The 23,236-nt window shown below is 36.0% G+C and overlaps 3 protein-coding genes across 3 annotated transcripts; all 3 read right to left on the bottom strand.

The window, feature by feature from the left end:
• Positions 1-4,194: 4,194 nt before the first annotated feature.
• Positions 4,195-7,684, bottom strand: LOC122036641 (probable beta-1,3-galactosyltransferase 2). Its single transcript, XM_042596025.1, has 11 exons — positions 7,153-7,684; positions 6,552-6,645; positions 6,344-6,408; positions 6,053-6,264; positions 5,882-5,945; positions 5,608-5,680; positions 5,357-5,477; positions 5,162-5,252; positions 4,964-5,089; positions 4,757-4,866; positions 4,195-4,671 (listed from the first exon to the last, which is right to left on the bottom strand). Exons 1-11 carry the CDS (start codon positions 7,479-7,481, stop codon positions 4,523-4,525), a joined length of 1,434 nt encoding a protein of 477 aa, XP_042451959.1. The 5' UTR covers positions 7,482-7,684; the 3' UTR covers positions 4,195-4,522.
• Positions 7,685-10,930: 3,246 nt separating this feature from the next.
• On the bottom strand, positions 10,931-13,921 carry LOC122036655. The gene is made up of 2 exons (XM_042596054.1): positions 13,552-13,921; positions 10,931-12,545 (listed from the first exon to the last, which is right to left on the bottom strand). The coding sequence occupies exons 1-2, from the start codon at positions 13,919-13,921 to the stop codon at positions 12,472-12,474; spliced, it is 444 nt and encodes a 147-aa protein (XP_042451988.1). The 3' UTR covers positions 10,931-12,471.
• Positions 13,922-15,182: 1,261 nt separating this feature from the next.
• LOC122036647 (rab3 GTPase-activating protein catalytic subunit-like) lies at positions 15,183-22,523 on the bottom strand. The gene is made up of 13 exons (XM_042596043.1): positions 22,237-22,523; positions 22,053-22,141; positions 20,873-20,973; positions 20,487-20,653; positions 20,196-20,371; positions 18,871-19,194; positions 18,717-18,781; positions 18,066-18,114; positions 17,794-17,941; positions 17,106-17,190; positions 16,958-17,027; positions 15,707-15,847; positions 15,183-15,631 (listed from the first exon to the last, which is right to left on the bottom strand). The coding sequence occupies exons 1-13, from the start codon at positions 22,364-22,366 to the stop codon at positions 15,368-15,370; spliced, it is 1,809 nt and encodes a 602-aa protein (XP_042451977.1). The 5' UTR covers positions 22,367-22,523; the 3' UTR covers positions 15,183-15,367.
• Between the last annotated feature and the right edge of the window lie 713 nt (positions 22,524-23,236).

Here is a 23,236-nt window from a genome sequence, read left to right as displayed (position 1 = left end):
TGCAGAAATTGGTCAGAGTATGTTGCACGACAAAAATGTACCTAGATGATTTTGGGCTAAAGCAATGAGGATTGCAGCTTTTGTCATTAACAAACTTCCTCAACCAAGGTTAGAATTCATTTCACCTTTTGAGAAATTATGGAACATAAAACGTACAGTTAGCTACTTTCGAGTATTTGGTTGTGTATGTAATGTATTTGTTTTTGATCACTTACGAACCAAGTTTGACAAGAAAGCTATTAGATGTCTCTTTGTGGGATATGATAGCCAAAGAAAGGAGTGGAAATGTTGTGATCCAACAAGTGGAAGATCTTACACTTCACGAAATGTAGTGTTCGATGAAGTATCTTCTTGATGGAACCCAATTAAGGAGTGTTATCAAATTCTAAAGACCTCGAAGACAAAGTGCAACAAAAGATGAAAGAGCATATTGTTCAACTTCAACCAAGTTCAGATGAATCAGAAGATCCGGATGATAATGATATTGAACAAAGAGTGGCTCAGAGTCCTTAGCAAACTGACATATATCAACAACCAAATGAAGAAGAGAGGCCTAGTGAAATGGAAGAATTAACTCCGCAATCTCAAATCCGAAGGTCAATAAGAACACGAAGGCCAAATCCAAAATATGCCAATGCAATCATAGTTGAAGAAGCAACAGAGCCTAAGACATTTGAAGAAGCGTCGCAAAATCCTGAGTGGGTGATAGCTATAAAAGAAGAGATTGTTGCACTGCAGCAAAATCAAACTTGGGATCTCACACCAAAATCAAAAGATGTGAGCTCTATTTTTTTCCAAGTGGGTTTTCAAAATAAAACGTTGTCCAGATGGGTCAATCGAGAGGCACAAGGCTCAATTGGTAGCTCGTGGTTTCTCTCAACAGTATAGACTATACTATGATGAAATATTTAGTCCAGTGGTGAAACTTACAATTGTACGAATCCTACTTGCACTTGCAGCCAACAAAGACTGGAATCTATGGCATATGAACACGAAGAATGCTTTTCTTCATGGAGAATTGGATCGGGAAATTTATATGATCCAACCAATGGGTTTTCAGAACCAACATCATCCTGAATATGTGTGTAAGCTATGAAAAGCGCTCTACGGATTGAAATAAGCACATAGGGCATGGTATAATAAAATTGCTGAATTTCTAACTCAAAGTGGTTATTTAGTAACATCTGTAGATTCCAGCTTATTTATCAAAACAAATAAAGGAAAATTAGCTATCGTGCTAGTATATGTGGATAATCTAGTCATAATAGGCAATGATAAAGCAGAACTTTTTCAAACGAAGGAGAATTTATCAGTTCAATTTCAAATGAAAGAACTTGGGCAACTTAAGCATTTTCTTGGTTTAGAGATTGATCGCACACAAAATGGAATATTTCTTTGTCAACAAAAATATTCCAAAGACTTGTTGAAAAAGTTTAGAATGCAAGCCGATCTCGACACTGATGGAACCAAATGTCAAAATGTGTGCACATGAAGGGAAAAGCTTAGAAGATGCAACTATGTATCAACAATTGGTAGGTAGCCTCATCTACTTAACCTTAACTCCACCTGATATTTCTTATATAGTTAGTGTGATAAGTCAGTACATGCAAAATCTAAAGAAGCCTCATTTGGAAGCAACTCGACGAATATTAAAATATGTAAAGAACACAATTGATTATGACCTTTTGTATAAAAAAATGAAGACTGCAAATTAGTTGACTATTGCGATGCTGATTATGTAGGAGATTGTAACACCAGAAGATCAACAACTAGTTACGTATTCAAGCTTGGTTCTGGAACGATCTCGTGGTGCAGCAAGAGACAACCAACTGTATCATTGTCAACCACTGAAACTGAGTATCGAGCAGCAGCAATGGCATCTCAAGAGAGCACATGGATAATACAACTAATGAATAATCTACATCAACCAGTAGATTATGCAGTTCTAGTATATTGTGACAATCAATCAGCAATTCATTTGGCAGAAACTCTGATCTTTCATGTAAGAACTAAGCATGATGAAATTCATTGTCATTTTATCAGAGAAAAAATTCTGCAAGGGGAAATTGAGATGAGACAAATCAGTACAGATAATCAAGTTGTGGACGTGTTCACAAAAGGATTGAGTGCCAACAAATTTAAGATGTTCCGTTATCAACTCAACACAATACAAAGGGTTGGTGTTGAGAGGGAGTGTTGAAGATCAATACCAACCCGTTAACGGATAAGAATACAGACATGAATTAGAGTAATTTTCTCATTCAAAAGATAAAATTTAATAGATAGAAATTAGAATGTATGGTTGGGAGTATTTCTCTCATCCAATAGATAGGGATAAAATTTCTTTGTCGATAGAATTTAGTTATCTGATAAATATGTATCTCGTATGGTAAATACTATAAATACTCCTTCCTGTATTCATGTTCAATCATCCAATAATCATCCAATAAAAATAAAAATGTAAACAAATTGAAAGTTGATCTTCATTTTTTTTTTTTCTCTAAAATTAAGAATGATTCTCAAAAATATTATAATATTTTTGAAGTATAGATATAATATAAATAATTTATTTACTTATTTATAGTCCTAACTTTTTCAACAATTCTGACACTTTCTTTATCTGAGTCTCTCTTTCCAGCCTTGCTAGCTTTTCAAGGGTGATTTATCCTTAGGCATTCAGACATCCTTCAGTTTTCGTCGTCAACATCTCATGGGTGATTTATCCGTAGGCATTCAGACATCACTAAGCAAGCAAAACAAACTCAACTGAAATGAGATTATGAACCCACAGACATGTTATTATATATATATAAAGCTCAGGATGATGATTTATTTGGATGTTTTCTTCTGGTACCGCGTCTTGATCCATTTGATGCCGGTGTTGGTGCTGCTCTTGGCCTTGCTTGCTCCAACTGTCGCAGCTGCTTTGGCCTTGCCGAAGCTTGAAGAAGCAAACGCTTTCACTTTCTCCATCTTCTTGTTATCTTTCCCGCTCTCCTTGTACTTGCTGTCGTCGGCGTCCAGACCGCCGGTGCCCCACTGATCTGCCCAACTCGGAGCTTCATTCTCCATGCTCTGCAATTGGCAGTCAACAGAGTCCATTTCCTCTATATAAGTTACAACACCATCAATCAAATTACTTTAGTCATCGATTAACGAAATCGCGTAAGCCGAGGAGTTGAAAGGACCATTAAGGAAATCATCAAGATACCAAAAGAATAATTAAGAACATCTATTCCCCAAGAAATGGCGCAGATCATCCACCAGTTCTACTGGCAAACGGGTTTGAAATACCGAAAAAAGATGCAGCTAGCTTATCAGATCAAACACCAACCAATCGATCTTTTCCAGAAAATTTTATTTCCTTCCATCAACGCAACGCAATATCATTTATTGTCGGATTGGGTTTCTCATCCTTGGCGACGACCTTCTTGACCAACAACATGCAAAATAAAGGGAGAACAAGAGAGAAGGGTGCCTACATACCTCTTCGACTTCAAGAACTGAAGAATATAATACGGAGAGAAATAGTTCGCTGCTGCCGCGATCTTGGCTCGATGTAGAATGAAATCATTTGTTTTAATTGAATCAACAATTGGAGCAAATGTACCAGCGTTAATAAAGGCACATGACTCAGCCAACACAAATCTTTTAGCTTCTCTGACAGATGGACCTCATGGATTCAGTCACCAATTAATACATTCCGTTCAAAACAACGCAGAACAAGAGAATAAAGAAAGAAAGAAAGAAAGAATTAAACTCCTTTCTATTATCTATACATAAAGTTTCCTTGTTATATATTGATTATTGACATTGGACAACCGGGTGCCAATCAAAAGCCTTTGTATTGGACAATTTTCTAGAACTGAACTTTCGGAAAGATAACTTTGTTGAATTGTCTTCTATAAAATCAGAAGTCTTATAAAACCTTTTTCTTTTTACTGTTTTTCTCTTCTCTCATCCAACATTTTTTTCAAAGACATAATCATAAAATATAATCTATATTTTAAAAGTCGATTCAAATTAGCTAATATATGCTGTGGACTGTGTTGTTTATCTTTTCAATATTATATATCCATGTTCTATTCATTATTAGCAGAAGCAGGCTAAGAGCTCTATATATGTTAACGAATTAGTAAATTCCCGAACAACAAAACTAATTAACATGGAACAGCACGTTTCTTTATCCCATCGTACCAGAAAAACGCAAACAAAGCATTTATTGCATCCAACTATTATAATTATACAAGAACAAGTCGGCCAATTTATGAAAAAAATGTGGGGGAGAACTGTATTTTCTCTCGCTTACTGACTTACTGTGTGTGTAGTGTGTACCCATCATATCCCTACGGCTACGGGAATCTTTTCTTAGCAAAATGAAAAAGTTCCCTTAGCTTGCTGAAAGAAATTAAAGCCACCGTGGTCATCTTTCAATACGGATATATATTAACATGACACAACGTATGTAGTATGGCACCAGAGATTGATTGGAAATTGGCACGCAGAGGCTTATTAATGGAACTCAAAAGGATGCATTCCAGAGAGCTTTCTCGCCTTCCCCGCAGCGCCGATGAACCTCCTTAATCCTTTCTGCTGAGTTGCAAATCCCACTGCAACTCCAATCAAATGAGGCAACACAGACGTTCCCTGCTTGGGCTTTCCACTCGCAATCTGAATTTGCATTACTACTTTAAGCAGCCAATTCACATACTCAAACTGAAGATTTAATTTGCATGTTTGTGAACAGGACAATTACCGGGTGGCGTGCTGCAACACAATCTGCGATCATCAATATGCTCGACGTCTAACCCAATAAACCATGATCCCAGCGATACATCCTCATTTGCATACTTGTGAAGCAAATGCCTATGACAATGAACCAGTGCTCGGTTAAAGTTCTACAAACGCACAAGAGTTTTTTTTAAAAAAAATAGAGAATAAAAGTTGAAAATTATTTACGTACTGGTTCAAGGATATATAACTGGCCAAATCCTTAGAAATGGCATATAGCTGACCAGTAGCATGTCGAAAATATTTATTTCCCTCCTCTCCAAACTTCCAATACTCAGGTTCATGGTATCTGACTCCCCTGTTCCATAAAAGCAGACCGATCAATTGCTGAATTGTAATGTTAAGAGTACAAATACCAGCATGTGCTTACTTCTGAGCTAGGACTGGACCAGATTTCATGCATCCTAAGTACGCCCGAGGCTTTGTTTTTCTTTGTTTAGCCAGAGTCATTCCAAGAGTCGCTACAATAAAAATAAAATGTAGACTCAACATAAACACATATACCATGTTGCTATGCATAAACAAATTAAGGTAGGCATGCAATCCAAGACACAGTTTCACTTACCAATATTTACATGAACATCATCATCTACTTTGACGTAGAAATCAGCATCCCACATAGAGACAGCCGTAGCAAAATATATTTTGGTTTTTGCTGATAACTCTAGGTAGCCTTCTACATGATCCTGCAAAATTCTATGACTTGAGCCAATAATACAGCTTCATCACACACAAAAAGTATTCTAAAGATATCACAAATAAATTGAACAGTTTCGTTGTCTTATGAAAAATATATATATAAAAAGCATATCTAACCAGCCTCATGAAGTCACCATGCTTGTTATGTTCAGCTTCGATTGCCTTATCCAAAATTCCACCAGGTGTAGCACTGTAAATATCTCAAGGCAGGCAAGTCAAAGGGTGAACATAGTCAATTCTGTTTTTGAATTTATTTTTCTTACAATAGCTTCACCTATAAACCTACTCCCAATATATAAATCTAGAAGAGGAATGATGACACAAGGCATGAACATTAGGAATTGTTAACAAGAATTTCATAAATCTATACTTAGTTTCTCTAGATACATACCTATGGCCAATGACAAAGCGGATAATAATGCCTTTCTCTTCTTCCATCTTCTTTCTCTTTTCGCCTATATATATATATATTTTTTACACAATTAATAATTTAATTTGTTAATCAGATGAGAGAGATTTGTTGTGCAGCAAAGAGGCAAAAGCAGGTGGAGCCAAGAAGAACCTTGAGGCATCCAAGTAGCACGGACAGAATCTCTTCGTCTACGACTGCTAAATGCCGTATTAATTCCAACAACCATTAGATACTTCCTCGGACCAGTAGTTTCAGTAGGGTTTAGAGTCTCTGTCGGTGGAGCACTAGCGAGAATTGACTCCTGTGCAGCTCTGGCAGCTGCTAGCTCCACTTCTAAGTTAGATATTGTCTTATCTAGTGTCCTGCACAAAAGTGTTCCATTATCTTGCTGCTACAGCTTGATCAATGAGCTCCAATTTCATAATAGATACGGAAACGTACTGCAAATCTTCAGGAGTGTTTGAAATTTTGCCAAGGATTTCTTTAGATTCTCCTTTTTTGTTAAGCTGAAACAGAAAGGGAAGAAAAAAATATGATGCTTTTTGTCATGAACCAACTGTGTCCTTCAGATTTAGTTGACAAGATCAAAATCTACTGTCATTAGCATTGCTTAAATGATACATCCATATAATGTGGCCAATACACTCACCGTTCTTAGATTGCAATCGTTGGAAACTAGATTCATCTTACTATTTTCTGTTCCTGTTGCCCTAATCATGTCCTTGGCTTCAGGCATTGTCCAACTGCAAAACATTATTCTACTTCAGTACCATAGGGAATAATGACAGTCTATATATTGTTTTATCAAAAAAAACAGACTACTCTGAAATGAAGTGATTATAAAACACAAGTACGTGATGAAATTAAGTAATACACTGACTGAATTATATCATCAGAAGTGGAGGAATTGACTAATATCGATTTTCCGCTCTAGAATGCTTCTCTTAGCTGAGGTACATCTTAATCGAATGGATCATCAAGAACTCTGGCAGAAATACAATCAAGTTTGGAGAAAATCCTATTTCCCAATTGCCAAAACTCAGCAGGAGACATAGTCGTAGAAAACTCATTTCATCTTTTATAACTCAAAGATGAATTTGACTGATCGAATAAAAAATAATGTGAACAATTCAGAATTTAGAAACAAAATTAGCAAAACACAAAACCGTAAACCATCGATCAAGTATACAAGATGACAAATTTGAGAAGCAAAAGGTACAAATTGAAGAAACTAAGAATAAATTCTGCACCTGTTGATGAAGAGTAAGCCAACACAAAAGCTTCCAATGCAAAGCAAAAATGTCCATTTTTTCGACACCATTCCCCTCGTCGATAGCTCTCCTCCGCCTCCACCACCGCCACCGCTTCCTCTCCTGAAGCTCATATCTGCAGTCTCCTCTTCTTCGTTTCTCCTCTTATTGCGGCACCACGAAATCCCTCGAATCACCACTCTCCATCCCAGTTCTTCAATAAATATCGCATCTTTACCAGTCGATGGAGGAATTTTTAGCAACCGAGAGCTCGGAGAAACCAAGAGGATCACAAGGTAAGTAAAAATTGCTCCTTTGGCAGCTAGCATTCGGTTTTGGACTCTTCCCTGAACTCCGTTTATTCTATGCGGTGGGAAGTGGAGGAAGGATAAAGCACCTACCAACTGAAGCAGGGCATCTCAGAAAGGCTACTTAAGGAAAGATAACCTTAATGAGACTCCGTTCCACAAATTTGATTTCTTTCTCTTTCTTGCTTCATGCACAGTGCAAGAACAGAACATGTGTTGCTGCGCACTGCAAATTGGCGTAAAGGCCCTTGGCGCCTGAAAAAGAGAAGGGTGCCGCAAAAGAAAGTAAGAGATCATGTGGGTCACGGAATAGCAATAGGGTCACACAAAGAGAAAACAGAGTATCATGTGGAATTGTAGGATGACAGCTTGGGAAAGCACTGCTCTGGAATCGATCACCTTCCTCGTCTTTGACTAGACTATCAGACTTCAAATTTCTTGCAATATGTAATGCAAAACTGAAAATAGATAATATACACTTGCATTATATCTTTAGCGTTCAACTTCCTTTATTTTATTTTATGTAAAATAGCTTATAACATACAAAATCAGTAATGGCATGATAAAGAAACACTAACCGATCACGATTATGGCTGTTTCCATTCAGTCTAAACCAATTGGTAATTAAGGATAATGACAAATTGCAAAAAACAATGACGTTTTCTATTTTTAAAACCATCACTTTTATATATGGACATTGAATCCTTCTTTATCTGACTTTAAGATAAAATTATCATAACTCTAATGAATTGGAAATACGTACGTTGCACATTCACTCTTTGAACAAGTTTACCCAAATAAATGCTGGATTTCAGAGTTGCTTCCAATTCTGTGATTTGACTTGCCAAAATAATGATCAGAGCAACACATGGATTGCAACCCCATCAACATTAATTCATTAAAATGTTCAACATTAATGGTGATGAGTAGGAAGACTACCATGCCAACAATAATGAATGACCTTTCAGTTGCCCTTCACGTGGTCTGAGCTACAAAAGGCTCTTCAGCTTCCTTCGTGAAGAGGAGAACCCGATCCAAATCGAAGAATGAAGACCAAGAAGCCTATGAAGGGGCAATCATGTAATCTGAAAATTAATTACTTAACGATTTCTTCAAAATGCTGCAGCAGAGCAGTACTAAATCTGTTCAAGTACATCAATCCCAAGCCGAGGAAGATTGTGAAGCTCGCAGAGGCTGCCATTTCCCATCCTGTTATAAGGATATGAGTAAATCTTGCTGGCTAGAATCTGGTCAGTTAGAAATCTCTATCTCCCAATTAAAATGCATGTATAGACATGCATATAATTAATGTGGTCATATGAAATTACTAAAATACTCATGCATATACATGCATACATATATTCTAGCTGGCCAGATTCTGACTATTTAGTAACGGTAATTCTTGTTGGCCAGAATATGGCTAGCTAGAATTTTTTATCCTCCAATTAGAATGCATGCATGTACATGCATGTAATTAATGTACACATATGATATTACTAAAATACCCATATGTACACTTGCATGTATTGATTCTAGCTGGCCAGATTCTGGCCATTTAGCATTACCCATTTAGTAATACCCTTTTTTTATATAATTAATTACTCGGTGCAATGGATTAAGATGAAAAGTTTACTGTAAAATTGCCTTGGGAACAAGTAACAACTCAGTGCAAGAGACAGGGGAGGAGGAGGAAGCAGAAGGTCTGCCATTTCACGTGCATGGGGAGGCCAACCACGTGCACGTGTTTTAGCGTTTATGTATGCAGTCGCTGGTCATCTGCTGGGAAGTTTCATGAGCATAATAATAAATATTTGTTTGGCTCTGCCATCTATCTTTTCTTTCCCCTCAAATTTGATCGATTGGATCTTGAAGCATTATAAAATCCAAGCTGTTCAGTAATTTCCTTCAAATTTAATGTTCATTAATCATTAATCTATGGAAAATAGGCAACGATACAGTTTTATAAGTTTTCCTGCAGGTGAAAGAGGGATTTTCGTCAATTTTTCATCAAATTTTATCTTTTCAGAACCCTTTTGAAAAAGTACGAGATGAGTTAATTATTTCAGACAGAGTTTTGACAGATCGATCGTTAAGTTGTGAAAACAGTGCTAATTAATTAATTAACTGATTCAGTAGCGGACAACATAATGCATCTGGTACGATGACTACGATCTACTAAACCTTCTTTACGGTTTATTATGGTTTTTGCTCAAGTAATATATCTTCTTTACGCTAGAGATCATAAATAGATGTCACGCCTCGTGATAATTAGGCTTTTTTTATATAAAAAACATTAATTAAAGTTCATATTATTTTACGGATATTTCTTGACCACTAATTACTAAAAAACATATTACTCTTATAAAAGATAAAATAGGAGAAACAAAGTTAAAAATGAGAATTGCATCTTATAATGAAAAATAGAAATTTATGGGATTCAACAAGTTACTTTGGTGTCAAATAACTATTATTTTGTTATAGAGTAGTTTTTTTTTCCTTTCACATAATCGTGAACTTAGATAAAATAATAGATAACATATCTCGTATTGGTTGAGTCGTCGCTCAAAGATACATTCAGAGCTTTTGAAGAAAACTGTTTCAGGGACAAGATTGAACATGTTATAATTTTCCTTCTCGTATATTAAGGAGATATGCATTAAGGCAGCTGGATCAGTTAGGTTCACAATAAAGCTTGGTCGGTGCTTCAGCTTGAGCTTCAGCTTCAGCTTTTTTTCTAGGTTGCAGTGCCAGGAGACAAAAGATGAAAAGCAGTGAGTAGTACGCACTGGCTGCATATGGTTCCCTGAGGAGTTGGGCAACTAGTAGACCAAATCCAACAGTAGGACATCGAGTTGGAATCTGAAAAGTAATTAGTTTTCTTTAGATTTGGTCGGTCGATCGTCTTTAATTTGTTCGGTACTAACTATATATGTGTAAGGACACATCGATGTTGTTGGTGGGCGAAACCTCCGCATTTATTTCACCAAGCTGCCAAAGGACAGACACATCGATGTTTTCATTAACTGGGAATTAACGTAAGCAGCAATGCATTGATTTTCCAGCAACTCCAAGCACTGCTGCTATAGAACCTGCAGCTCTGGAGTAGATTATTTATATTGGCAGAAGAAAAGAAATAGAACTGGTAAACAATTGTATTTCTTTTCTTAATTCTTACACTGATAGGTCATTGAATATATATAGGGATATACCTAACAAAAATTTCAGCTTGAAAATTTGTATATCCTTAAGACTATAACACAGCTTCTAAAAAGTTTAAATAATAATAATAATAATAAATAAATAAAAACTCTGGACGACTTTATGCCGTTCCTGGGCTTTGTTTGATGGGACAACCTTTCATGGGCCATGCATATGGACCAATGTGCCTATTGGACAGTCAGAGTGTTATACTTTTAAATTTTTCATTTCACATTTTTTTAATAAAAAACGATGTAATATGAGATGGATAATTTGATAATTAGAAGAATAATTCAGACTAAATTTATCAAGACATTTAAAGTACTTAGCAATTGTTCAGCTTCTCATTCTATTACACATTGCCATTGACTTGACTTTGAGGAGATAAATAACAAGTTCGCTTTCTGCAACAGTCAACAATCATTGCGTCCATGGCTCCACCACTGTGCCAAAGTACCAAGAAGGGCCAGATTCCACAGTCCTCTCTCTCTTGTAGGACCCCTCCTCGATTTCTTTGGCCTTCGACTTACCAATATGATGCATACACTTTGACCTTTCTTCACTCTCACAGTTTCTCCAATTGAGCTTTAGAATCCAGCCAGCCAGCCAGCCGCCATCCACATCAAAATCTAAACAAAGGGAACTCTGAATTCTCGACGGTAAAAGTTGAAATTTTGCTCAAGGAAACAGGAACAAATCCGTTGCTTTAGCAGAAGCTGATTTTCTGAAAGTGATTGCTCTTGAGCTCGGCGACAGAGAATTTAATGCGACACAACAACCCCATCATCACCTTTGACTCCCTGCGTTTATCCTGATTCCCAGCTAAACAGCAATGGATTAGTGTTTACTTATCTATGCTGTTTCACCATGGCACAGCTCTTCGTCATTTGATGTCTTCCTTGCTCATTTAAGTAGAAGCTTCAATTGATTCTTACTGATTTCATGTGTACGTAGTATATTTATCCACAGTCAGTTCTACTTGCTAGCAACAAATTAATATACATTATTTGTTCACATCAAGACCTAACATTAAGAGATGGACTTTTCTTCCACTAAAAAAACTGCTATTTATTGCTGACGCAACTGCATTGTTTTCTAGCAAACCAAACATTTCCATTGAAAGCGTGACAAGGAAGACATATTAAGTGTCAGCATTTAAGAGATACATCATGGATCTAAAAGATAAAGAAAAGATAAAGAGAAGATAGAAGATAAAAATGCATATCAAACAAACTCAGCAAGTATAATCATGCATTTTATTATGGCCCCCCATAAAATTCACTTTCTCACCCCTTTCCTTTCTTGTTACCCTTTTTGTAGCATTTGGGAGCCATATGACAAGAAAATGATCTGGAGAAGGAGAACAATTATAAAAGTGATTGCAGAGAGAAAGCTAACACAAAGGAAGATGCCTTTTTCATTTGATGCGCAAATAATCAAGAATCAGGGTTTATGTAACTCTCCTTCTCATAGCTCATGTCCATCAACTCCAAAACCTACTCCCGCCCTTCTGTGAGCCCTTTGCTTTATTGTGTGCCGTTCTCACTGTTAGCTTTGTTTCTGAATTGTCATCAAAGGGAAGGAGAAGAACTAAGTGCAGGTTATCATGGTGGAAGACGAGGCCAAATCAGTGCTTTGCTTGTGATGTGCACAGGAGGTATTGGCGTGTCTCAATCTGAAAACATGGTTGGATGCTGAAATAGCTGTGTAATTGGATTGAGCCGCGTCAATATCTCTTTTCCACTCAAGCACTTCAGCTCAAGGTACTTGTCTTGCTTCTTCTTCCACTCGCATCAAGTTTAATCTGTTCTTCTCAGTTGTTGGTTGACTTAGTTCTCTTTCTTTCTCCTTTCCATAATGGATAATTAGCATGTTGATCATTTGGAACTACAACTAAGTATACATTAAATAATATACAAACAAGAAAAATGTTATTTTAGAGAAGAACAAATCTCAAATTGCCATCGATATGCATCTTCAGCGAGTAATGAAATCCATACTTTAAGGTTCTTATGCATGTGGGTCAGCAAAAGCAGATTCTTACACCCAGTTATTCCCAATTCTTTTCTGCAAGCTAGCTGGGAATTCCAGGGAATCACTGCATGCCGAAAGAAAATACTAATAAAAAACGAACAATTTGGAAGGGAATGAACTCTGCCTCATTTAGGGCACTATATTTTTTGGGTACCAATAATTGTTCAAGGCCATTTCTATTTTTCTAGTCCTGTCTTCAGTTAAGTTATCGGATGAAAGAGCTTGTTAATGGCCATTGAAGCAGGGTGGTTCTGAAACATAGATAGTACAAGGACTTTGTGAGCTAAATTATTGGGGCAGCAGCTAAGATGCATTTTTACGCAGACAAGTTGGTGGCAAGTCCTTGGTTCTTCCTACCAAGCCAATATGCTTTCTGCCATGTCAAATCCGTAGAGAACAATTTGCTGTTTGTTAAGTGTTCATCAGTCAATGAGATGACAAAAATCTTCCTAGTTCAAGTGAAGGAATAGTAAGAATTTAATTAGCAAAAAGTTATCCCTTCAACTGTTGCATATAGTTGAAGTATTAGGAGTCGGATATGAAGTATTGCTTTCTATAATTTCTCTTGTTCTTCCGAACCCACTATAAGCTCCCAGAAATATGGTTACAGTAGATCGTCATCTCTTTTCTTGAGAAAAAGTTATGACCAAACTACAGCTGAGGAATCTTAAGGTGTGATTCCTCAAGGTGTGAGTTTGAAATAGAATTTCATGCTACAGAAATGATTTCCACCAAGATGATAAAACGAGAATACGAATCACTGACCCAACAATACAAGATAACTGTTTGACAGCATGTGTTGAAAAATGGATACAGAAAAATTGCAGAGAATAAGCACAAGGGAACCAGCATCAAGCACCTGCAATGACAGTGGGTTGATCATCGCCGCAAACTGAAATAGCCCGAATGAACTCGATCTCGCAACCGCCGTAAACAGGGACGGAGACTTCGCTCGCGGACTGGGAAAAGTTCAAGAAGGTCTGCTTCAAGCCATCCACACTGTGGTCTGTCCTGAATCCTTTGCTCTGGACTTGGAAAGATAAAAATTTGGGGACTATTGGTCGCCGATTCTGCCAGTCCCATCGGCGCTCTCGTCGGGAATTACAGAGAGTTCCACAGCTTTTGCTCCTTCCCTCACCACCTTCATTGCTCCAATACCTTCTTGCATGCAGACCTCTAGATGTAGTCCACGAGCTCCGTGAGGGAGAGCGAGGGCGCAGTCTCCCCATTGACCTCGAGAATGATGTTGCCAGGAAGTAGTCCGTCGAGCGCGGCAGCGGATCGGGCGCGGACGTCGGGGACGAGAAGCTCGTGCAGCGACTCCTGAACAAGTAGCCCAGCGGCGGGCACCTGAACGAAGACGATCGGTTACGCGAAGACGTTGTTAGAGGCGAGGCGACGCCAGCGGAGATTACGATGAGGCGGTTTTTGAGGAGGTCGGCGTCGTAAAATCCATGGCGGACAAATTAGTGATGTACGGTATATGATAATTACTAATTAATCACTTGGGCCTTTAATTTTCTTAGAATTAGGGGATGTTTCATCGATGGATTTAAAAATGAGAGAATGGAATGATAGTAAAAGATATATTTAGATTATGAGTTTGGAATGATATTTTAGGAATGATTATTAGATTTATGAGAATCAACCAAACTCATATAACTTGATGGGTTTATTTTCATTCCTATTCTCATTTCATCCTACTATCAAATCTATACTCATAGTGATTCTCATCATTTAACCAAACACCCCTTAATTCTTAATCGATTGGTTGAATAATCGAATCGAACTAAATCGAATTAATCGAACCAAATCGATTTGTTTTCAACCGATCCGAATCGATTTTTGATAAAAAAAAACAAACTAAATCCAATCGAATTTTCAATAAAATCGAACAAACTGAATAAATCAAATTTTTCTAAAAAATTAATTTGACTTAATAAAAATTTAATTCGATCTAAAATTTATGATTTAAAAATCAATTTAGTTAAAAAATTCAGTTTATTCGATTTAACCGAATAAAAAAATTTAAAGCCGAACCCGAATCAAATACCGAATTTTTAGGTTTAACCGAACTTTTACTTACCCCTAAACACACATACATATATATATATATATATATATATATATATATATATATATATATATATATATATATATATATATATATATATATATATATATACACATTACATTTTACTCTTTCGAATTATTAAAAAGATACATTTTAGACGGACATAATGAGTCAGAAAATTATCATATCGAGAAAATTATTATAGGAAAATATTATTCAATGTGCTTATCTATTACTAATAATACTTTACAAATTAAAAGATAAATAAAAATGATAAAGACGCATGTATTCAAATAAAAAATAGAGTATTGAATAATCCTGGGGTATATATAGTGTTCTGATCGGAAAAATATCATATACAAATGACAGTAATCATGGGGAAAAAAATGCTTGCATGCTTCGTGAATGTCAGAAGGTTGAAGAATCAAAAAGCACTAACTTTTCATCTCAAGAGTAACAGACACAAATAGCATGTACAAGTTTAATCATGGCCATTGGCTCATTGAACATCAAACAATATAAAGGGGGAAAATGAGAAAGAACAAATGTGGAATTTTTCAAACATGCCCACTCTCGCACTCATTGAGTCATTGGGTGGTTGTTAATTTAGTTTTTCAGCCTTTTTGGAGAATAAAGATGTTCTTTTGTCAAAAAGGCTGGAAAGTACATGGCCCTGTTTCTCCTCTGATTTTTTATCATCCTTTGCAGTTCGTTTCCAAATTGGTTGTTTGTCCTTCCCAACAAAGTTTAAGTTCCCTACCTTGAAGAGTTTCTTTGATTCGCCAAGTGGAGTGTCATCAGGTTGTTCTATTGCTTTAGTGGTTTCTTCAGGTTTCAAGACTATGGCTTCTATCGTTCCATAAACCTACAAGGAAATAAACAGTGAACCAAAACGAAATCTTAGTAGCATTATCAAGAATGATAAGAAACGAGACCATACCTTGCAAATGTCATCCAACTTTTCATTCAAAAGACCGCTTTGGTAGATTGCAACTATGTAGTCTTTGCACTCGTTGTATTTTTTGTTTAAGGTGCCATCCTCTGGAACTACTGCTTCAGCTATCAGTAGACCAGCAGAAATCTAAACATTTACAAACAATGACAATATCTGAAAACTCATATTAATGAAGAATGCCAAAGATTATCAAATTTAGGTTGAGGAATACAAATACAACCAGCATGTTTCAGAGAGAAATTTATTGCCCTTATGAGACTATCGTGCTAAAGCTTTTTTTTTTTATCAAAATAACAATCTTCAGTGCAAATTATCTCATCCACTTCCCTGAGCGTTTTAGGAAAATTTCACAACTTAAGTTACTAATTAGGTGTTCTTTGGGAGGAAATGGGATGAGACAAGGTTCTTGCATGATGCAGCTAGCTCAAAACAATGTAATGCAAATTAAATTTAAGGCCCTTAGAATTGCACGACCTAATCAATAAAATTCCAGATGATTTGCCAAAAACTGCAGAAGCAAATACCTAAAAATGCATAATCTACTTTTGACGTGTTAGGTTCATAAGAAAATATATTCTGCTGAATAATTTGTCTCATGGATGATAGTTATTCCTATGGTTCAAAGAAATTCTTTAAAATCAGACAAAAGAATTATTTCTAATCCAGCTTAGATATACCTATCAGCGACTAATGTAACAGCTATTCCAACTTAGCAGATTTTTCATTTTCTAAATATATCTCTGAATCATCCACGTCCTTCCTAATCCAAACTACAAATTAAAAATAGGAATGAGAATGAAGTATGTCTTCCATTCCAGTAACCAAAAAAAGGAAAAATACAAGTTTCTATTTCATTCTACAAGAACAACTAATCTATTCGTGATTAACTGCATTCCATGAACCAAACAAGGTGTTAGAATCATATCCATGAGAAGATGCTCTAGTAGAAAACTAATACTAGTTAAGATCACATCATGATTTGCATGCTTATGGGTGCAGAATCTTGCTCCACCTGTTAGTACTTTATAATTAATAGTCCAGGAACAGCCGATCAAGACTAGTGCACCTATTCCATTAGGTAGTAGAACAGTACCCTTTTGTAACTAATCAACATGGCAGTACATAAAAAGTTGATATCGTGTCAAAAGCAACAATAATAATTAATAATCTTGCAAAATACATAAATATGCAACGTCAAATTCCTTTTGGAAGAAAAACTAAAAAGAAAATGCGTACCACACATACAGCAAGCTGCTCAAAGAGATCAGATGGTTGGATGCTCTCAAAGGAAGTTAAGATGCTTTCACTTCAAAATCAACACAATCAATCATTTTTCTTGAATGACATAAAGTAAAAGACTGGCCATATAAATTCACCCACTTACACTGCTAAATCCTCATCGAACAATGGTGTTTGTTTGACAGCTGGTAATGCTTTTGCAGTTTCCCACAGTTCATGCCACAAATTATCTAAATTTGACCAAAAAAATCCATGGTGCAAGTCATCCAAAAATCACCATAGTAGAGAGCTAATGGAGAGGTTGACAAAAGAAATTGTCAAAAAAAACCAAATCGGTAACGACTGATTATTGACCTCAACCCTTGAAGAACAACCATAGCCAAGATGACTCAATTATGAACTAAGTTGCCTAGAAACAAGGTCCAATGTCAGATTATGACTTAAGAGGTCCACTAGATTGACTGGGCGTTCATAAAATTAGGAAATCATTAGCCAGTGAACATCAACAAGGTATCTGAAAGGATGATGAATTTTCACTACTTATGTTAGTAATCTAAAAATGTATCCCCAACTAAATGAAGTCAATTCATATGCTGGGCTTGGGTCAGTCCAATTTAAGAATCAATCCACTCAAGGTGGATTGTTATAGATAGATTGATTCCTTTCTGAATATCTATTAAAGCTTTTAGGATAAATGACTAAGAAGAATCTCTTGCTCCAAACATTGAAGAATGTACAGTTTGTCTACATTAGTTACCATCATGCGGAGGGCACAAGATATTTAGTAGCCACCTGTCTAATTATTACACCAGGGAGATATAGGCTGCGTTTACCTTTTTCCTGCATTCTTCTACTTAATTGACCATGTCGAGATGACCCTTCATCATCAAGTGAATTATCGAGCTGATTGTCCGTCTCCATCCAATCTGGCGGAGAGTACCATCTTATAAAGTCTTCTAGGATACACCCAGGGTTAGCAGCCTAATGAGGTGATATTTCTGGTGATTATACAACTTTGAAATTTCATAGCATTGCTACACAAATCAAGAAATAAGGAAAAGGAATAATAAACACTATAAAATACTGAATGAGACTTCGCACTTGCCTTAAATGCTTGCATGTCAGAGAGGAGTTGAGAGCAACCTGGCCCTAAACTGAGAAGCATTAAGAACAGGAGAGTAAATCAAATACAAATTATAAATTAAGAAAGATGCAAGTACCATTGGCATAGACAACAATGAATCATTTTCTATGAAACTAAGAAAATTACCAGTCAATTCACATTTTATCTAAAATAAGAAAACCCAAGTTTACAACAATGTGATCTGCTGTTTCAAGGAGTTCAGTATCAAGAGAAAGGCCTTTTTAAGTGAAATTAGATGCAAAAACTTCACCATGTTCAACTTGGACATTACGGTGAAATTCAGAAAGTCCAAAAGGATCTATTTATTCTGATTCAGATGAAATGAAATAAATCCATGATAAAATGACAACTAAAAAAAAAAAGAAAAAGTCAAGCCAAAAAATAAATTCTCTCCCTTTGTACATTCACAATACAGTCATATTATACTCATACTTAGGGTGGTGAATTAATACTCTCCCTTGTCTGTGCGTAACTGAATAACAAAGAAGATTTTCTATCTAAAAAAAGAAGTAATTTTCCAATTTGACCAAACAATAAACCACCTAGACTGGAAACAGACAACAGCATATTAGCAATGCCATAAAATAAATTTGCCTACAAATAAATACTCACCTCCCAGTTCGCAGCACAAACTCCTCAGTTTCTTTTATAAGTTCTTCTGTTAGAACTGGCCCTTCCTGGATGTAATGACAGGCCAAGGATCACATTACGAGTGGTGTAAGAGAAAAACAGCCATTCAATTAATTATGCACCTCCAAAACGTTACCTGTGTAATAGGAGAATATATAGGTTCGCCAGTTTCTAACATGGTAAGGTTTTCAGATGGTCCTGAAATTCCAAGCCTAAGAACATAATCTCCAGTAGTGGTCCTTGCGAAACCTTTAGAAGTTGGAGATGAATCAATATGTTCGTGACTAGCCTTTGTCAATATAGAATGCAATGATTCTTCAGCAATACTTCGGCGCTGTTTCCTGGCAATGGAACAATTAATAACTTGAAACTGTTGATGCAGTAGGCAAGAATTCAAGTCAGGATCTGCATTTAATGGCATTCTAGGTATTGGCTGGCCATCAGACCATAATTTCCTCAGCTGCAGAAATAACAAGAAATAAGAAACAGTTACAGCAAGTAATAAAGTATTAAATAATATTAACAGTTACAGCAAGTAATAAAGTATTAAATAATATTAGTATTTTGAATAGATTGTGCATTTGACGTTCTTTGTTAAGGAGTTCTGGTATCATTTAGAATGATAAATTCACAGATTTAAGTAGAGATATGCTCGCATTATTGTAAAATTCACAGAATTTCACACAATAGCTTATGACATTTACTGTAACCACAAGTATCCAAGCCTTTTAGCAAATTCTAGAACGACCTATCTAATATGTACATGAAGAGGGTAGTGAAGGGAATTACTTGAAAGGCTGGCAAAACATAAATAAATAACAGCATTCATCCAAACTATTGTGTGCTTGCGAATGGAATTTAATTAACAACAGATTCAGAAAGGATTTACAACAGCAGCAAGCTTTTGGAGTTTAGCAAATGAAAAAAAAAAACACATCTTTCATCAAAGAACTCATGAATAATATATTAAATGTTACTGGCGTAGATATGAGATAATGAAATTCAATAAGAATAAAATGGGGAAAGGACCATGAATTGATCAGTAATGAGAACAATCAAAAATGACTTGAGTAATGTGAAAGGATGGAAAGGTCTCTAATTAATTATCTTTAAACATTACATAGAACATACACAACATTATTTCACCCAAAAAATGAATGTCATGGAATCTAGAAAAAGTCAAGCTTAGTAAGACATATTGTTGTTTCACAAACATGTGTGTGCATAAACCAAAGCTTCAACTTTCTTAAAAAATATCATCAATCTCACAAGAACAATGCAAACATTACCAATTGAAATATCTTTCTGTAAATAAAATGGATAAATGAGATTGGCTATTTGAGGTTTGAAGGAATACATCCTAAAAACATAAGATCATGCGATCAACTTTGCAATTGTCAGATAATGTTCAAAGTAAAAACAGAAACCTTTCCTCAACAAGAAACAAATCCAATTACTTACTTCAGCTATGACACTACACCAAAATGATGCCATCTTCTGTAAAGATTTAAAGCCTCCAATAATCACAGACAATTCAACAACAAAGCTTCCTGGCGGTGCACCATGAAGATCCTTTAACAACGTAGTCGGAGTAAGGTCAGATCCACATACACCTTTCCATGGCAAATATTGTTCCTCTGGAAGTATCTTGTTGACAATTGCAATCAAAGTGAATATTTAGTTGAATGAGAAAAATTTATAGTTGACATGAGGATCAAAAAATTGACGCAAAAAATAGTTACATGATTTTACCTGATTTAAAAAGACGGCATATGGAAGAATTGATTTCATTATCTTCCTTATCGCGGAGAACTAGAGACTTTACTGCTGAAAAACTCAAGCCATTCTTTTCCTTGGTATTTGAGGGCTCTACAGCTGATGACAAAAGGCTATTTACAGAGTTGAAGTGCTTTGCGCTCCTATAAAAGTTAAATGCATTTAGATGTAATGATAGATGGTAAGAGAAAGCAGAGAATTGAAAGCATGATGCTTTTATGTAAAAATACTGTGCATATAGTTTTGTTCACACATCTACAAAAGCTAAAATTATATAGCTGTTAATGTACGAAAATCAAAAGAGGTAATTGTACTCTATGCATACAGTTCCAACATGTAACACATTTTGTGAATAAACTTACTCAATTGCCAGAGCTAGTTGTTTAATTACAGAAGATGAAGGAATTGCCTTCTTTAGAGGTTTTGAACTGTCTACTTTCTTGGACGAGCTTTTTTCCATAACCTGAAAAAGTGCTGATTAGTTCTGTAAAATCGTTATGCATCACAATTTACAGATTTGATAGGAGAACTTGTAGAAAAGGCCATCCACAGAACTAACTACTGTGGAAAAAATACTCGATCCTGAAAGATGCGTCTTACACTAATTCCAGCTACCAAGGCAATTCCAAAAATAAACAAGCAACAAGCGAAACTAGTCGAAGAGATGCCAATCTGGCCTTCTAGCAAAAATATCTCCTTTGTTTGTTTGTTTGTTTGTTTATTTATTTACTTACTTTTCAATGATTTATTTGCATGCTTGAAGTCCACAAAGTAAAAATTCCATTAATATTTTTCCAGTCGATCTTTTGATTGATTAACATCCAATGTTACTTCAAGGTAATATTGCAACCTCTCTTTCTTTCTAGAACAGTATATGATGATATTACAAAAATCACAAGAAAAAGACAAGATTCTCAATTTGTTTGCTTGCAGAATCAGTTGTTATCCCTAAAATGGATTTTATCCATCATTTGGAGTTCTATAAAAATCTATCCGAGGCTATTCTCCATTGAACTCTATGCATGGCTATATTATTAGTAATCAGATTCATTTATATCATCTTTTTATTCATTAATCAGAGTGTTTTAATTGGTCTCTTAAAAATATCAAACTAAATGTGCAAGGCTTGTAGCAATTGTTATACAGGGAGTCAGGGACTGTAATGCAGACATCTTTACACCTAAAATGAAGAATTGCTTCCATGATCCAAATCCTTGTAACTAAATCATAAATACCAAACCCTTTACGCTGAGAAATGATGTTCGACTCCGATAGCCAACCACTATTTTCTACTTTATGGAGCGGCACAGCTCCACTTTGCGTACTAACATGTAGCTGAAGAAGTGATTATACAATAGAGTCAAGAAAGACAGTTGAGCAAATGGCTATAACTAGAACAGGATATAAAACAGACATATTTGCACAGTAGCACGGATATTACTGTAGTCTATAGCTTGTGTTCACGAATAGCAAGCAAATCTTATGGTACATAATCTGCGTGAAAAAACAAAAAAGACAATCATATTCACCCATATAACTTACCTCCGTTGGCAATCTGCTGCAATCATCGTCCGCATCTATGTCTCGATCCGTGGATCTCCTCGTCCCTCTTTGGGACTGCACGTCGATGTCTGCAACAGGTCAAATCAGATTCGAAGCGGGAAGGAATATATACACCATCTGCCTAGTTATAAATCAAAGCGGAAGAAAAGGAGGGGTATGAAACCTCGATCGATCTTAAGGTCGGCTTTGATGTCAGTGAGGACCTTCTCGGCCCTAACCGCGGCGGATTGAAGCGCCGTTTTGGCCCTGGTGACGAGCGAGAGGGAATACAGCGACGGCTGCGGCGGATCCATTCGGTCGATCGCCGGCGGATGATGGTGAGGGGTCAAGGACGAACTAAGAAGTTGAACTCAGAAAAGAAGGAAAACGAAATGCATTTTTTCTGGAAAAACAAAAACCATGAGGGAGGAGAAGACAAGTCACAAAATTAGAATTATTTGGAAAGTGCCTCCGAATGGTTACCTAGGATAAATCAGCGTATATTTATAAATCCATTGTCATCTACCCGGCGTCATAGCGTTGGACATCTTGGTGGGAACCGCAGGGCTTCCACAAAATTAAAGGGGTGCGTCGATGAGTATAAAAGGGAGTACAGAAGGACAAAATGTTAAGAAAATGAGAAGATTTGTGAAGAAATTTCTTTCGTATGAAAATAAGTGAACCATGGAAATAAGTAAAGAAATAATTGTAACAAAATTGGGATAAAATTCACCATCCTTCCTTCACTAATTTCTTTTATTTATTATTATTATTATTATTCAATTATATATATATATATATATATATATAAGTTTTTTTTCACATTCTTCCCCCTAAATACTATACCTCAAAAAAAAATATATAAAGTATTCATAGCATAATTATACCATATAGAAGTCATGAAAGTTGAACTATATTGAATTGGGATCCGGAATAAAATGGTTCTCCGAAAGAGATTCGTGCTTCCTTTATTAAGGTAAAGGGAAATGATCTGATTCGATTGTCCAACATTTCGTATATCGGAAAAAGATATGATAGGGCAAGTTCAGGATTGATTTCCGATAATGGATTAGATCGTACAAATATAAATACTTTTACTGCAAGGTTAGTATTCAATTACTTACACAACATCAAGGTACTATTGGTACATTGTTGAATCGAAATAAGGAATGTCAATCTTTGAT

The sequence above is a fragment of the Zingiber officinale genome, unplaced genomic scaffold (assembly GCF_018446385.1).
Source record: "Zingiber officinale cultivar Zhangliang unplaced genomic scaffold, Zo_v1.1 ctg184, whole genome shotgun sequence".
Lineage (NCBI taxonomy): Eukaryota > Viridiplantae > Streptophyta > Magnoliopsida > Zingiberales > Zingiberaceae > Zingiber > Zingiber officinale.
Note: the sequence above shows the minus strand (reverse complement) of the source record. Positions and strands in the feature narration are given on the sequence as shown.